Consider the following 16181-nt stretch of genomic DNA (forward strand, 5'->3'; position numbering starts at 1 on the left):
CGAGATCATTGTCCCGCTGGATGATCCACTTTAGGCCAGGCTCCAGGCTCCAGGCGGCCTGAGAGGAGTTCACGGTCCACTGGGTGACTGCAGGGTGCCTAAATCCTCCACCTCCGTGCTGACAGCTGCTCTCAGGTGTTTGTGCTGAGTTTGGTTTGGTGCTGTGGACAAACATCTCCGCTTCAGTCCCATCTCTCCAAAGAACTCTGATCCTGAACCTTTGCAGTTTGTTCAGATCTGTAAATCTAAGCCGTGTTCTTTATTAGAGGCTTTGCTCTGGAAACCCTTCCAAACTGGCCACACCTATTCAGTCTTATGTTAATTGTACCATCTGCAGAGTTTTTGTAGGTTTTTTTTGCACTGACTTTGGGGTGAATTTGCTGGGTTGTCCACTTGTGGGAAGACTGTAGGGATTGCATTAAAACACCTGAAGCTCCCAAACTTCTGCTTTCATTAGAGGTGCATTTAGTCAGCAGCACCTGGCTGCTGCTCAGACTCTTATTTCCTATGGAAGCAGTAAAGGTGCACTTAGTTTTTCACAGGACTGTAAACCCTTATAAATTTAAAACTGTTGCAGCTGAATTCACATAACCAAAATTGCTCTAATCAGTTTCTGCTTGCTGTCATATTTCACATTTTTGTGGCAGGAAGTCACTGAAATGGTCACAGAGACAAAAGTACAAATGAATTAATAGATGAAGCACAAGGAGGAAACGACACAGGAAACGCTGCAGGTTTGGAGGTGAACTCAGGCCCCTGCAGTCCTTCAGCATACGGTTCACCTGCTCAACCAAGTGAGCTAAAGCAGCAGCCGCGTGCTGTGGTTTGAGAGAAACGCATCCTTTGTACCAGCAGCAGCTTTTCATTAGTCCTGTGTTCATACTGTTGTAATCAAACAGCTTCTTTTAAACTATTAGTCAAAAGGACCAATAACGCTGATGCTTCACCATTTATCTGGTTCTGCTGGAGGTTTCTTCCTGTTAAAAGGGAGTTTTAACAAGTGCTGCTCACAGGGGGTCGTTCTGACTGTCGGGTTTTCTCTGTATTATTGTAGGGTCTTTACCCACAATACAAAGCGCCTCAAGGCGACTTATGATTTGGTGCTATATAAATAAAACTGAATTGACTATTTTATGGTTAACATCAGTATCTGCAGAGAAGCTTCATCCTGTAATCTAATGAAGACACAATGACACCAACGAGCAGGGGGGATAAAGACTCCGGAGAGCTTTAATTACTTCCCAATTCCACATAAAACAAATATAAAAAAAGTAGAGCGCACTCTGGATTGAGAATCGATCAGAGCTCCTTTCCTATGAACATTTCTCCAGCTCAGTCTTCAGTTTTAAAAAGATCCGTTCATGAGGGTGCGAGCGGGAGGTAAAGATGAACTAAAGGGAAAACAAAACAAAGAAAAACACAATAGAAACAAAATAAAAATGGAGCACTACAGCGAATCAATGACAGGATTTTTCAAACAGCCGTCCTCTGATGTCTCTGCATGACTGAAATGAATGGCACCAGACGGGTGTTAAAAACAAAAAAAAAAATTGAAGAGGAGATTCTTGATGCAAGAGCTGGTAGTTTCTAATGTGCTGCGTCATCACGTCAGGTGAACACAAGTACACATTTCATCTGGTTTGTGAGTCTCAGAGCTGCAGGGCGCAGAACTGCTGGTACACGGCCAGGATGTGGTGGTCGAGCTCGGCGGTGAACAGCAGGTTCTCCAGGGTTCCCATGTACTGCTGGATGGTCGCGTGGTGCTGCAGGAGGAGGGGAGACGTCACATTAAATCTGTGTGTGTGTGTGTGTGTGTGTGTGTGTGTGTGTGTGTGTGTGTGTGTGTGTGTAGTTTCACAGACTGGGCTCAGTAAAGCTAGCCTGGGTTTCATAACCAAATACAGTAAGTTCCCAGCAGCTTTACGGACACCGTCAGTCACACTGAGTCTAATAATGTGTGTGTAATATGTATATGTGCCTCCATGCTTCTGACCGCTCTGATAAGTCTCAAACCTAAAGTAACCACTCGACCTCTTCACTATACCATCGCCTTCACCTCCCTCACGGTTGGCCAAACCTTTGCAGGTGTACTCCACCTCAATCGTACAGGAAGTAGCTCTCCACCTCCAGATCAATTTTTACTCAGCCAGAGCAGAGGAAAAGCAGACCGAGTGGGCATAAAGACAAATCTGATGACGTGTGAGAGTGTTTTACTTTATTACCATGAGGAAGATCTGCTGCAGCCGCTCGATGCAGTTTTTGTACCAGGGCGTGCTGATGTCGACGCTGCCCGTCTCACAGCGAACCAGGTGTTCCGTCAACAACATGATGAAACGCTGAGGAAGGAAAAACTTTATTTAAAGATGCGCGCGTGCAGCAGGCTTTTATCTCACATTTTAATAACTTGAGAAAGAAGAAAGTCCGAGTCAGCAGCCGTGACCGTCCGTCCGACTTTAACTTAGACTTCAGGGCCTGGATCCAGGAAGCTAATTTAACAAACTCTGAAGTGTTAGATCCAGAAAAGCTGATCAATCAGCTCTGGGTGAGTTCACCCTGAGTCATGACATGCATCTTTAAAAACATCATCTGTTACTGCACTCTGAGATTTGACATCGAAATGAAGTAAAGGGCCAGTCAGCTGTTTTAGACGAGAGGAGGAGAAAGCCAGAAACCTGAAAACTCAGAGTTTCATCTCAGGGATAACAGACTGAGTTTTCACTGCCCTGCTAAAACCACCGCAGTCTGTTGGGACGTGCTCCTCTAACCACCATTTTAAACACAGAATTCAACCTGTCCCCTTGTTCTTTCACTGAGCAGGAGAAGGCAGGCCGGACTCAAACCCAGCATGTGTTTTATATGCTGGAGATAACGCAGATCAACCCTTTCTATAGTGCAGTTAATGCACAATGCATCCCTTCTAAGGACCAATCAGATGCAGTGACGTGGGGATCTGCTCAGAATCAGCACTTTGCATGTAAGCACGACTGGTTTGCATACGCCTGGATTCTCAAATCCAGGCCTCGAGGGCCGGTGTCCTGCAGGTTTTAGATGTGTCTCTGCTTCAACACACCTGAGTCAAATATAGAAATCATTAGCAGGACTCTGGAGAACTCACCTGTATACTGAGGAGGTAATTCAGGTTGATTGATTCAGGTGTGTTGGATCAGGGACACATCTAAAACCTGCAGGACACCGGGCCACAAGGCAAACCAGCGCACTTATACTGGTGGCCACTAGAGGTTGGATGAAATCACTCCTCTACTTTCACCTGCAGGGTTCTGATATAGAGGCCCCTGCCCCACCTGCTTGCCCCACCTGCTTGCCCCACCTGCGAGTAAACGGTCCGTACCTGGAAGATGACGAGGAAGAGGTTTTTCTGCTCACTCTGAGCTGACTCCACCTTCTCCTGCAGCCTCTCGATCTGCTCCTCCAGCTGACCCTCCTCATCTTCACTGTTCTTGTCCATGTCCTCGTCGTCCCCGCTGTCCTTCTAGCAGCGAACAAACATTTTGACCGAATTCATTTAATATCATTTTTGGATTGTTTTAGGTTTACGGTTTACATAACGATGACCATGCGGTTGAAAACCAACAAGGTTACCCTCTTGTGCTGCTGCTTCTCCAGTTTGTCCTTGGCCTCCTCCAGCTCCTTCTGGATCTTCTGCACGTGTTTGTTCATCTTTCGGATGGTCGAGTGCAGGATCTCCCAGATGAAAAGCCTAGATGGGACACAGAGAGTCTCTCAGTTTACAGAGAACTCCAGACCCTTCATAAGATCTCTGTTCTTTCTCCAACGAGGTAAAACCTAAACATCCGTACGCTCTCGATGTTTCACGCCCCACCTGGTGAACTCGTGGGCCATGTCCTGAGAGAAGAGCCAGTTGGCGACCGCAGCACAGTCCACGACCTGTGTCCGAATCATTTTGTCCACCAACACGGCGATCATCTACGAAGCAGCAGAGACAGGTTTACATGATCCGAAAACTGGAACTGGATTCATTCACGCGTTTGTAGGCGTCACACTGTTTGCGTACCTGCGGGTGGTTCCTCCACACTTCATACAGCACTTTGAGGAGGTGCAGCTTCCCCTCGTCGCTGTTTGCCAGAGTCTTCAGGATCTCATGAAACCTGGAAGCATCAGACGCAGGTGAGGCCAGCGAGTCTCGACTCATTCGTTTAACTCTAAAACTTGTTGGGATGTGAATCAGGAGCATTTAAGGTAATAATAGTTCACTTTGTTTTAGCTCTTAATAATTTCACGTGAACGTGACTGTTTCTGCCACTTTGTGTAATAACACACACCATTTTTAATTCCACTCCAAATGCTGTTCCCTCACTGAACATATCTGATACATTATTCTGTATCAAATCTGAATATAATTCAACATTTTGGCTCCTTACTTGCCGAGCGCACTGAAGGAGTGGCTGAAGGATTTGGCTGCCAGGTTGAGCAGAGTCTGCAGGAACACGTCGATCTTCAGCGGGTTGAAGCTCTCGCCCTCGTCTGGACGGACAGAGAAAGACATGTGACCAAAGAAGGGAGACGTCGCCCTGCAGGAGTAAATCAAATAAAACAGGAAACAAACCATCATCATCTTCCTGGTTGGGGTTGGGGACTTCTTTGAGGATGGTGAGGATCTCCTCGTTGGATGCTCGGTTCTTGATGGCGTTTCCAACGGTGATGGACATCGGGTACCCCGGCAACGAAGCTGCGGAGCAGCAGGCAGTCGTACTGTTAGTTACCAGCATTTGATGCAGAACAGTCAGGTTTCAGGCACAGGCCGTCTGCTCCTGTTTGTTTTTAGATGTGTTAATAATAAGAAACAATGCTTACAGGAGCTCTCATCTTCATATTTGTAAATGAAGATGGGATTAGCAGGAATGAGGGCTGAAAAGGTCGGAGGGACGATGTCCACGATCCTCTGATGGTACGAAAGTCTGAGCAAAGCAGCCAAACAGAGACCACAGTGGAGACGTTAAAAACACTCATATCAGAGAGAAAATACGTTTAAAAAAGCATTTTTGATAATGAAGCGACACATTTATGAGACAAAACATTTTCCTAGATGATCAAATCATAAATTCACAATGAAATGAACTCATGTGATTCTTCTTTTTTTCTCAAATTTATGACTTTATAATCCAAAAGAATATTTCCTTGTAACTTGAACTCTTTCTTGGCCCTGATGCACCATCATGAACACTAACGATCAATAAAAAAAAAACAAAAAAAAACAAACAGACTTGTGCCCTGAAAACTCTTCTCTGTGACTTTATTACCAGACCCGACTTCCTCACGGGTGCCGTTCTCCTCTGCAGGACAGAAAGACTCAAAGAAAACTCGAGTGATGCTCCCGTACCTCATGCTCTTCTCCAGAACCTCTTTGACAAATTTGGGCTTGGGTTTCTCTAGATCCACGGTCAAGCAGTCAGACCTTCAGTGACAGACACAGATCATATTAGATATTTAAAAAAAAAAAAAATCTGTCAGCTCAATTAAAACAATTCATGTGGCAGCTGTAAATGCTCCCCTCGGTCGCTCACCAGTCATCCCAGCTCCATCGAAACTGGAAGTTGCTCAAATGATGAGAAAACCAGTTAATTAATCTGTAAAAATTAGAAGTGAGATGGGATTACAGTGTTAAATCAGAGCCTTCTCCCTGTACTGTTCAAGTAAAGATGCGTAAACATTACCTGTCTATGCAGGTGGTGTTCATGGTGTCCAGTCTCATGTAAAGCATCTCTGTGGCTTGGGCCAGCTAACAGGCAGGTGTTAAAGCAAAGATGTGCTCATTAAATGAAACCTGAAGCCCATTAACTTTCACAGGTACCTTTTACTCATTAAACTCCTTATTATATCAAGATGTTTATTTATAATTAACTTTTTTCCATTTCCTCCTGAATTTTGCCCATTATGTGTAATTTTCACCATACTGAGATATTCCATCTCATCATACAGCATTTATTTTATTAAGCTGTTCTACATCATTTAAGCTTTATTGTGCTACTGTGACACCAATCTAACAACAATAAATGTGTTTCTGTAGTTTTGCTGCATTTTTTGCTGCCTGTATTCAACAACGATGACGAAAAGGATCCAGGAAGCACAGACAGGAGAACGCAGGTTACCCACGATAAAGTGTTTCACCAGAATCTCAGCGTCTCAGGACTGAGTACTGGACTCTGCTCTGAATACCATGTTAAATCTAGAGAAGGATTTTCCCCTACAGGGATCAATAAAGACATTTTAAACCTCACAGAACTTTAACATCACGGTAAATTCTCTAACACGTTTGGTTTGATCTGTTTAATGAGGCAGCACGTGTGGTGCGTTCAGGGTCCTTTTTCTGCAACAGTTTGGTCCATTTAAGTGAAGATTATAAAAAGGTGTGCACTGAAGGTTATTAATCAAGGATACGACTTGGGGCAAGGATCCGGGCTGCAGTTTGCAGAGTTCGATCAGCAGTGTGGTGTACATGACATCGATGTGAGGCGGCGAGGGCAGCTGGAAAAGCTCTCCAAAGATCACCTAAAAGAAAAAGAAAAAAACCCCAAACACCACATTATAATACCAGCTTTGCATTTCTGCACCTTTGGCACCAGAAACAACAGCACGTACCTCCACGATGTGATAGTTGAGCGGGATCTTATTTTTGCCCGGGTAGCTGAGCAGCTGGGCCGCGCTGAGTGTCAGAAAAACAAGTTTAAAACACTTTAGTGCACAAGTTCAGTTCAGTTCAGCTGCACATTCAGACTTTTAAATAAACCCTCATTACTCACCATGTTTTCCTCTCTTTCCAGTGAGTTTTGATAATACACTGCAGGTTTTCCTCTATAACAAATCTCTCCACAGAATGGCTGCCAGGCATAACAGGTCCCTGAAGAGAGAGAGGAGAAAACTTTAAAAGGACGCACAAAATGAAAGATCAACAGGAGGTCATGTTGGTGACAGCTTTACAATATGATTAAAAAAAGAAGACAAAATCTCTGATTATATCTGCAGACCTTGTTAATATCAGGAGGAGATTTAAGGAAACATTTTGTTATTTAACTTCAGAAGTGAACATGTAAACGATGGCAGAAGAAGAGAACATTCTTATGTTGCAGCTCAGACAGTCTGATTAACCAATCACAGCGTTTTATCCATAACGAACCTCTGGGGCATCGGTGTAGTCAAACACGCGGAAGATGACCCGGGGCATGGGGTACTGGGCATCGGGCATGTGGCCCGGTGGGGTGAAGGGGGGCAGGTTGTGCTGCAGCGCCTCGCAGAGCACGCTGTCAAAGGCGATGTAGGGACGAAGGATGTGACGCTCCTGCCAGCGGTCCTTCTTCAGCTTCTGAATCTGAGCCCAAAGGCAGTCCAGGTACTGGAGAACGGACAGGAAGTTATTACTACGTTATTACTGCATCCTAACAGTGCGCTCCAGTAAATATGAGGCCATATTTGCTGCTGTTCAACTTTTAATCTCCCATCAGAATTGCATTAAAAATTAAGACCGACTGACTGCAGGACATTCACCTCCTCTTGTGGGTGGGGTTTCTCTGCAGTCCACACCTGCAGCATTGGAACGTGGGTCTTTACTCTCCTCCTTAAAAAAAAAAGTGGGCGATACAGATTTCAGATGAGACTAAAAATGAACCAGAAGCAGCGCATAATGATTGCATAACTGAAATCTAACCACCAAATTGGAGAAAAAGGCCATCTTACTTGAGGTAGCCTTCGATCTGGCTGAGGAGTCGGTCCATCTCGACGTCCTTCTTCTCATAAAGCTCCTTACCGACCCAGGGCAGGCAGGACAGAACGACGTACACAAACCAGTCCGACCGAACCTGACGACGCAAAAAGAGACCAGTTATAGAACTCGCAATCCATAATCCACCTCAATATGGACCACGGCGCAGCCGTCAGCTCGTAAAAATCCAAACACATTCCATAATAATCATATTTAAAGACTCATTAAAAATAAAAGTAAGAATATTAGTTTGTCATAAAAAATAGGTTTACAACTTAGACTAAACACAAAACAACAAATCACCTAATTATTATTTTAAAGTCTAGTTCTGCTCACCTGTGGCACATCTTCCTCTTGAGTAACACTGACAAAGTTTTCAAACATGGCCACCATGGAGGGAGCAGCAATCACATGGCAGTTGACCAAATCAGACAGAAAACGGACCTAATCAAAGAGATATGATTATAAAAGACATACCAAAGTGCACATGTTGATTCATTTAAATCAGTCTCTGAGATTATTCTGCAAAGCCAGCATACCAAGTAAACAGCTTCATTGTACAAGTTGTTTTTTAACGTCTCCTTCAGCTGCCTGATCATGGCCTCCACGAACTCGCCCCCAAAGTTGTAGTTCCTAGCGTTGAGGAGACCAACTAAGGTCGTATAGACGGTCAGCTTCTCGGGCAGGAGGCGCGCCCTATCAGCAAATGGCAATATAATGACAACTGCCACTCAAAACACCCCTTTTACCCGTTATTAGAAATCAAAGAGTGAGAAAAGGTGTGGACGTACACAGAGCATAAAATCCGCAGGATTTTGCTTTTGTAGTTGGGGAGGTCTGCCTCTAAGACGCCAGCGAGGCCCTCCAGGTTGCTCTCGAGGGACGACGTGCTCTGTAAGGAAATATTTTACAGATTAATTCAAATACGACTATTCTGCATGAGAACAAGGTATCAATAGAAAGCAATCTAACATAAAGCAAAATGAAGACAAAAATTCTGGTGTCTACCTTTAGAGATAAAGTATCGTACTGGACTTGTGAGGCTCATCTTTCCAGAGTGTAAAAATGTGTCCTCCCTGTACAGTCTCCTTACCTTTTCCCCGACACGGCATATCAGCGACTCCAGACGATCTTCGATCTCAATCGGCTCCGATGTTCTCCTCCTCTTATGGGCTTGACCTCCTGCAAAGGTGAAAGAGGAACAATAATAAGAGCTGAAAGAGGTTCAAGCAGCTCCTGTAGGAAATATCTGGTTGTTTCTCATAAATAGGCCACTCTTAAAAAGATCTTTACATTTTTAAAGTTAGGCTGATAAATGCTCCACTGTGTTCACCAGTTAATCTCTAATCATATCTGCCATTTGAAGGTGTTTTTAGAGCATTTGCAATAAAAATGACAGCAGAAGATTGTGAATTAAACAACCTGTCAAAAAGCTCCTGAAAAGCATGCTTATACTCTCATTTAGAACCATAAGAGCTTTAATTTGGGGTGTCTGTAGCTCAGGAGGTAGAGCAGGTCACCTACTAATCGGAAGATTGGTGGTTCGATTCCTGGCTGCTCTGGGCTGCATGCCAAAGTATCCTTGAGCAAGATACTGAACCCCAAGTTGCTCTTCGATGCAAGCATTGGAGTGTGAATGTTAGACAATAAAACCACTTAGCTTAGTTACACATGGAAGTGCTTGGGTGAATGTAAATGTGTAAGTGCTCAGAGCAGAAAAGATAAGAACTAGTCCATTTACCATTAACATGAAACTGCTTCATTTTACTCAAGTATCCAACAGTTTGCATATCACAGCTCAACAACAACAAACACAGGACTACCCCACAAAGAGAGGAAACTGCAAGACTGCAGTGAAAGTACTTTTAAGCAGTTTTTTCCAGTTTTTATATTATATATGTATATATATATATATATATATATATATATATATATATATATATATATATATATATATGGGTGATGGGGTAAATGCAAACATAATAATTTGGTTCCAGCAACAGCTTCAACAGCTGGAGCATCTGTCTGCACACTGATCAAGCTGAACAAATGTGCTTCAACAATAAACAGGAAGTTTGTATTACGATGGAAATCCCTGAATTTGTTGCCCAGGCAGGAGGCCTCTGTTTACCCACAGATCTGCTCCCATGCACTCACTGTGAGTACAGCCCCTCTACAGGCTTCCGAAAGTTGGCCGTTCAGAAGAAGGTGCGTTTACCTGTGTGCATATGCAGAGGTGCTGTAAAGGAGTCCCAGATTAAGAGAACAGAGCTGGAATAATCTATTACCAGGGGTGACCCCATTTAATGTCAGGATCTTACACAACTCACTCTTTTAGGTGTTTCCCCCATAAATTTAGACCAATGGTTTAACTTTTAACCAACCCCATGACAGATGTGAACATCAAATCTCACGCATGTTTTGCACTGTTTGGTAACCGCCCCCACACTCATTTACTCCGCTGTTGCACTGACGCCAGCTAATCCAGCAGCTAACTGCACCGGCTCGTTTTGCCGCTGCTGGAACAGTTTGCGCACTTTTCTCGCTTTTAGTGCACCACAATGTCACTAAGCACCTGCAGCTATCACTGTTTTGCCCTTTTTGGATTAACTGATAAACCCCTCAAGTATTAACCTCGTAAAATAATCCCCCGAACAGCACGCGTGGACTCGTGAAAAGCTCGCTAACACCAGCTAGCCGCCGCTGGTTAGCCTAGCGGTCCGAATAACGCGCACCGCCTCACCGTCATTCTCGTCGCTGTGCCGCCTCCTGGACATGTTTCACTCCGCTTCGCTGTTGATGCAAGACAGCCAGACGATACGATGACTGAGAAAGAAAACAGTGAGTCCGTTAAACGACTTTATATGTGGCTCATTCAGCCTCCAGCCGCTACGCGAAAAATAACAGCGGTCTGATTCAAGTGAAGCACATCCGGCTCAACCGGAAGGTGCGACCGCCTTTGATACTCTGATTTTTCCGCTGCACGTTTGCAGGTTTGTTTTGTTTTTGTTTTTAATAATATGTATGACTTTATATTTACTGTTACTCAAACCGGTAAGTAGCGAACTGTATAAGAGCTCTCTAACAGCATGGCGGCGGATGATGCAGCCGGCTCAGAGTTCATGAACTGGGAGATTGAGTCTTCAGCTTGTAATGGATCCAAACACGAGAAGCAACTTTCTGCCCCACAGAGGAGGTACTTCAGCTTCTGCAGGAGGAAGGTGGGCATCAGGAAACACTATTCAACTGACTCACAGATTAGTGAACACACGGTTGTGTTTGTGTTCTTTGGAAACTTTCATGTCCGTGGCACGTTTTTATCAAATCATCACATTTTTAGAGCGTTTTCTGCTCGATCATCTCTGATGTGCCTATAAAAAAGTTATAGCGTGATTGCTGTGGAAGTTTAGCTTCATTTATCAAATACACATTAAAATCTGAGACAGTGTTTGAACATGAATCTCTCAAAAACCATTAAAGAAAAAAGCCTGAAATCTTCACTGAATCAGGATCTGTACTTTGGGACAGATATATTAAAAAATGTTTGAGTAGTTAAAATATGAATGAAAAATCAAGCAGTAAAGTCCCATATTTGCTTTATACACTAACATTATAAAAAAAGTTTGTGAATGCTATATTATTGAATGTGCTATTTTCATCCAACCTGCAGGCTTGATTGAGCAAAGATGACACGTTGTACCACAGAAACACAATCTGAGATGGACTGACCCACATGAGTTAGAGAAAGCTCATTTAAATCTAACGAAATTCAGCCGTCCCTGAAAAACCAGCAGTTTCTGTTACAATAACTGCAAAATGTATTCAGAGTGATTGAGATTTTACACAGTCCACCACAAAGCTACGCTAAATACAGCACCGTTACTAACATAGTATTACAGTGGCCTGTACTGCATCCTATAGTTGTATTTTTATTATCAGTGGTTTCTCAGTTGGGGGCTGGGAGTCTAAAAATCCTTTTTTTTTTGTAATATTTTCCAGTTTTTATTTTAGTTATTTTTTGTAATAATTTAAGCCTAAGCAATACTGATGCAGCTATAAAATCTTTATCTTTTTCACCTTCTCAGTCATTTGCTGCCTTTGTGGCATCCAAGAGGGACGGCAGTCAAGAGGAAGGAAGGCCTTCGTGGTGCTGCTGCAGCCAGACCTTCGACGAGCACGCAGCCATTCACAAACACGTGGCCCGAGCTCACAGTGCTGAAGTGCAGCAGCTCACGCGGGCCGAGTACGAGCGTTTGTTAAGCCAACTGGAAGAAGAGCCTGAAACACAGCAGGGGAACGAGCACAAGGCAGAAGCAGTGGACGTCTCTGCGTGGATTCCCGATATCAGTCACATCCCTGACAACCAACTTAAAAGGTGCATATAGTCTGGGTTCAGCTGGCACACTATAATCAATAGTGTAGATAAGTGTCTCATTTCTGTCTTTGTTTTCTTATTGTCTGTCAGCGGTCCAGGCAGAGTTCTGCTCTTCTATCACTACTGTCAGGTCGAGGATCCGCACGTCATCTGTGCGTGGCAGAAAGCTCTGTGTGAGAAGCTCCACTTAACTGGCAAGGTGAAACAATTCTCCCATCCAGCCTCGAGCTGAGGGATGCTTACACGAAGGAGCAGAGAAAACAAGGTTTTTCAGCTTAACTATGCCATTAAAATAAATATTAATCTTTTCCTTTAGGTGAGGGTGGCGACTGAAGGCATCAATGGAACGGTTGGTGGCACCAGCTTGGCCACTGACATTTACATAGAATCAATGCAGTCACAGCCACTGTTCAGGATGGATAGGGAGGATTTTAAGGTCAGAATCAGATAAAGAATAAAAGAGAGATTTTATGTACTAGTGTCACCGCCTCCTCTTAATATTTCTGCATAGGGACATGGGACTCTTTCAGGCTCCATCAGACACAAACTGAACTGTTACTGTATGTTTTCTCCATGACTGACATAAACAATTAGACACTATATTTTTTGATAACTTTGAATATTAATGATACTGTTCATTTGTGTTTGTTCAGACCAGTGATGGTGGCGCAGAGTGTTTTACAGAGTTGAAGGTCGGGGTCTACAAGGAGATCGTCCCAATGGGAGTGGACCCTGATGTTATTTCTTACCAGCTGGCAGGTATTATTTGTTTGTAGCCATTTCACTAATATTATCACCTTTCTTATCAAAATAACGGCCGCTCTGCAGGCGTAGCTATGCTGTTGGATCAGCTGATGAGAAACTCTGTACTGTGCCTGTTGATCACGTCTGCTGCGCGTCTGTTTTGCCTCTTAGGAGTTCATCTGGAGCCCGAAGAGTTTCATAAAGAAGTGGAGGCTCTTCTGGCTAAAGGAGATTCGCGCAATGACACCATCCTCCTGGACTGCCGCAATTATTACGAGAGTAAAATTGTGAGTGAAAACCAATTTTCTTTTGGAGATCATTTCACTGATTCCAAAGCTTCAGTCGGCTGTAATCTGGTCCTTTTGGTTGTCTCAGGGTGATGTAATGCCGCGTTTCCATCAGTATCTACTCAGTGGGGCTCGACTCGACTCGGCGTGGTTTGTAGGGATTTCCATTAGTACTTGGTACCAGGTACTTTTTTAGTACTCGCTCAGCTGGGCATAAGGTCTTGGGTTTTGCTTGTGCACAGTCTGCACCAGCTACCACGAGCAAATATTAAGGATGGGCAGAATATTGAGATTTGTAGTTGGAAACAAAGAGTCTGCATCCAAACAGAAAAGCATGTCTGGACTCAGTTTCATAAGCCTCAGTGTTTTAGCCAGAGGCAGCGGTACTGAGGCGGGGCTATTTCAGAATAATGTGCAGAGGCTGCTGAACTGAATAACTGTTATTTATTTGCCTTCAGGGGCAGTTCACTCAGTGTCTGGCCCCAAATATCCGTAAGTTCAGCTACTTCCCGGACTACGTGGACCAGAACCTCGAGCTGTTCAGGGACAAGAAGGTCCTGATGTACTGCACAGGTGGGATCCGCTGTGAGCGTGGCTCCGCCTACCTCCGCTCCAAAGTAAGCTCACGTGTTGCAGGTTGCTGGTTCTTCACAGGGGGGGAGCCATTTAGCAGTAGTTTAGATATTATACACACGTTAGCACAGTTTTCATTCAAGTTTTAAATTCTTGTTCACATTTATCTCCTGAATCTGCTGCCAGCATGTGTGTAAGGAGGTTTACCAGCTGAAAGGTGGAATTCATAAATACCTGGAGCGTTTCCCCGAGGGCTTCTATCGTGGAAAGCTTTTCGTGTTTGATGAACGCTATGCCATTTCCTCAAACAGTGACATCATCTCAGGTTAGCGTATGAACGCAGCCCGTTCTCTGCATGTTAAACAGTATCAGTAAGGATCCATTAACTCTTAATTGTCTCATAATAGGTTTTTAAAATAAAATAAGTGTCTGTTCAGATTGCAGGTACTGCCGGTGTCCGTGGGACCAGTATAAGCTCTGCTCCACCCAGTTCTGCTGCCAGCTGGTTCTGTCCTGTCCCGGCTGTAGACGGGATGGCCACACCGCTTGCTGCCCCACCTGCCAGAGCAAAGGAAAGGCTCAGACCGAGGAGACCTCACTTCACAAAGAGGAGTGCGAGTGCACCGACGGACGCCCCCAAATCCCTCAAGATGTGTGAACTGATCGGACCTCAGTGCTCAAAGATAACAGAAACGTTGTGTAAAATCGCAGTAAATTTTAAAGTGAGGAATTTTTCATACTTATATTGGGAATTAAGTTGGATATATTTGGAGGCTCATGAAGGTGATTTTAATGAAACATTTTAGTGATTTTTATTGAGTAAATTTAGAAAATATCTGCTGAATCCATGGATTTGATCATGTAAATATTGTAAACATTTCATTTGTAATGAAAGCTCAATTTCAACATATGTGTATATAAATGTTTCAGCTTCAAATTGTACTTTTAATCTCTGACAGATATTTTGTCAATTGTGTTTTTAAGCCTTTTAACACACAGATTCACCGTTATTTAGTGCTCTGTGTGTAACCAAAACATGTACGCATTACTAAGAGTTTGTGCTTTCCAGAATCTGCAAACCCCGGCCGGTGCAGGTCACTGAGTCTGCAGGTCACTGTTTAAACAAACCACAAGCAGCAGTGCATCTGTGTGCCTCTCTTGGCATGACACAAATTTATGGCAGAACTTCCCTCTACCATATGTAATTATAAATGTGTATCAAAAACAGCCCAAAAGTGTACAGTTATAAAGTTCAGCAGGTGATAGTTTAAGAACGCCTTTCTGATTAACTAATATAGATAATGTATATGATTAAATATACTTTTATTTATACCCAAATCTTAGAAATTCCTGAGTTGTTGCAACAGAAGCAGTCCATGAAACTGGTAAGAAAATCATAGTTTTTAATAAAACTGAATATGACAGATGTGACAGAGTCTGGAGACCCCTTGGTGGACCTGCCAGTTCTGGTGATTTCAGATGACTGCCGGTCGAGCTGCAGAGGGCCGGGCTGTGAGCACAAGTTCCCCTAAAGGATGTCGGGCCCTCATGCGATGCTGATGGAGTTTGTTTCTGACAGTTTGGTCTGAAACATGCGCATGAGTAGCCTGCTGGAGGACGCAGTGCTCCTCCTGTTCCTCCTCACACTAAGGAGCAGATACCAATGCTTCTGCTGGGTTGATGCCCTTATTTATGCAGTCAGGTCCAGCTGTCCTTGTGTAACGGCCCGTCTCCTCGTATCTCCTCCACGCTCTTGAAACTGTGCTGGGAGACGTAGCATGTGTTGACATGCCGTCCTGGAGGAGCTGAACTACCTGTTCGGCCTGAATGGGCTGCAGGTACTGCCTCATGCTACCAGCAGAAAGCAAAACTAGAAAACAATCAGGAGACGTAAGGATAGGGCAACGGTCTGTGGCCACCGGCTGCTAAACCATTCCCTTTTTGGGGGCTTGTTTTGTTGGTCTTTTCAGAGCACCTGGTATCACTTTCATTTACATCCATTTTCAATGGTTCATGCTTCCTAACAGGACAGATTGATATCCCTGAAGTTTAACTGACTTTGTGTTATACTGTGGTGATTTAGTGGTCCCTCAGCTGTCAAATCCATCATAAGGTGTATGTGTGTGTAGGAGGTGGGGGCGTGGGGTTACCCTGGCGCCGCTTTATAAAAGAAACTAAAGCTATCAGCAGAATGTGAAGAAACAGCCACTACACTATGACTTTAGGTCCAAAACGTCTTTGTATTGTGTTGAAGAGCAATCACCTGAAACTGAACTGGGGCTGGGCTGTACTTTTGTGTAATACCAGTATCTACCAGAAGGTGTTGCAGCGAGTCAGTTTAACCTTCAGTTGTACCAGGTAAATCAGTAAGCGCATGTTCTTATATTGGTATTCTGGGAAATAAATAGAAATGTCAAATGTTATAAACACAAGCAGGCATCTAAAACATCTCAACACACCGCCTGGT

The 16181-nt window shown here is 43.9% G+C and overlaps 2 protein-coding genes across 3 annotated transcripts; one reads left to right on the forward strand and one right to left on the reverse strand.

The window, feature by feature from the left end:
- Positions 1-1203: 1203 nt before the first annotated feature.
- Positions 1204-10512, reverse strand: ncbp1 (nuclear cap binding protein subunit 1). Of its 2 annotated transcripts, none has more exons than XM_030739660.1 (23): positions 10479-10512; positions 8829-8917; positions 8527-8627; positions 8275-8431; positions 8072-8179; positions 7711-7832; positions 7522-7591; positions 7154-7369; positions 6780-6877; positions 6619-6682; positions 6418-6528; positions 5694-5758; positions 5544-5606; positions 5360-5434; positions 4834-4937; positions 4586-4708; positions 4401-4503; positions 4034-4127; positions 3842-3945; positions 3601-3718; positions 3350-3487; positions 2223-2336; positions 1204-1763 (listed from the first exon to the last, which is right to left on the reverse strand). In XM_030739660.1, the coding sequence occupies exons 1-23, from the start codon at positions 10510-10512 to the stop codon at positions 1650-1652; spliced, it is 2385 nt and encodes a 794-aa protein (XP_030595520.1). In that variant the 3' UTR covers positions 1204-1649. The 2 variants fall into 2 exon arrangements, with proteins under 2 accessions (XP_030595520.1, XP_030595519.1); XM_030739659.1 differs by having other exon boundaries at positions 3350-3490.
- On the forward strand, positions 10464-14642 carry tstd2 (thiosulfate sulfurtransferase like domain containing 2). Its single transcript, XM_030739661.1, has 9 exons — positions 10464-10956; positions 11821-12110; positions 12201-12309; positions 12427-12546; positions 12764-12869; positions 13026-13141; positions 13600-13758; positions 13901-14039; positions 14152-14642. Exons 1-9 carry the CDS (start codon positions 10825-10827, stop codon positions 14370-14372), a joined length of 1392 nt encoding a protein of 463 aa, XP_030595521.1. The 5' UTR covers positions 10464-10824; the 3' UTR covers positions 14373-14642.
- The last annotated feature ends 1539 nt before the right edge of the window (positions 14643-16181 follow it).

This window comes from Archocentrus centrarchus, chromosome 10 (assembly GCF_007364275.1).
Source record: "Archocentrus centrarchus isolate MPI-CPG fArcCen1 chromosome 10, fArcCen1, whole genome shotgun sequence".
Lineage (NCBI taxonomy): Eukaryota > Metazoa > Chordata > Actinopteri > Cichliformes > Cichlidae > Archocentrus > Archocentrus centrarchus.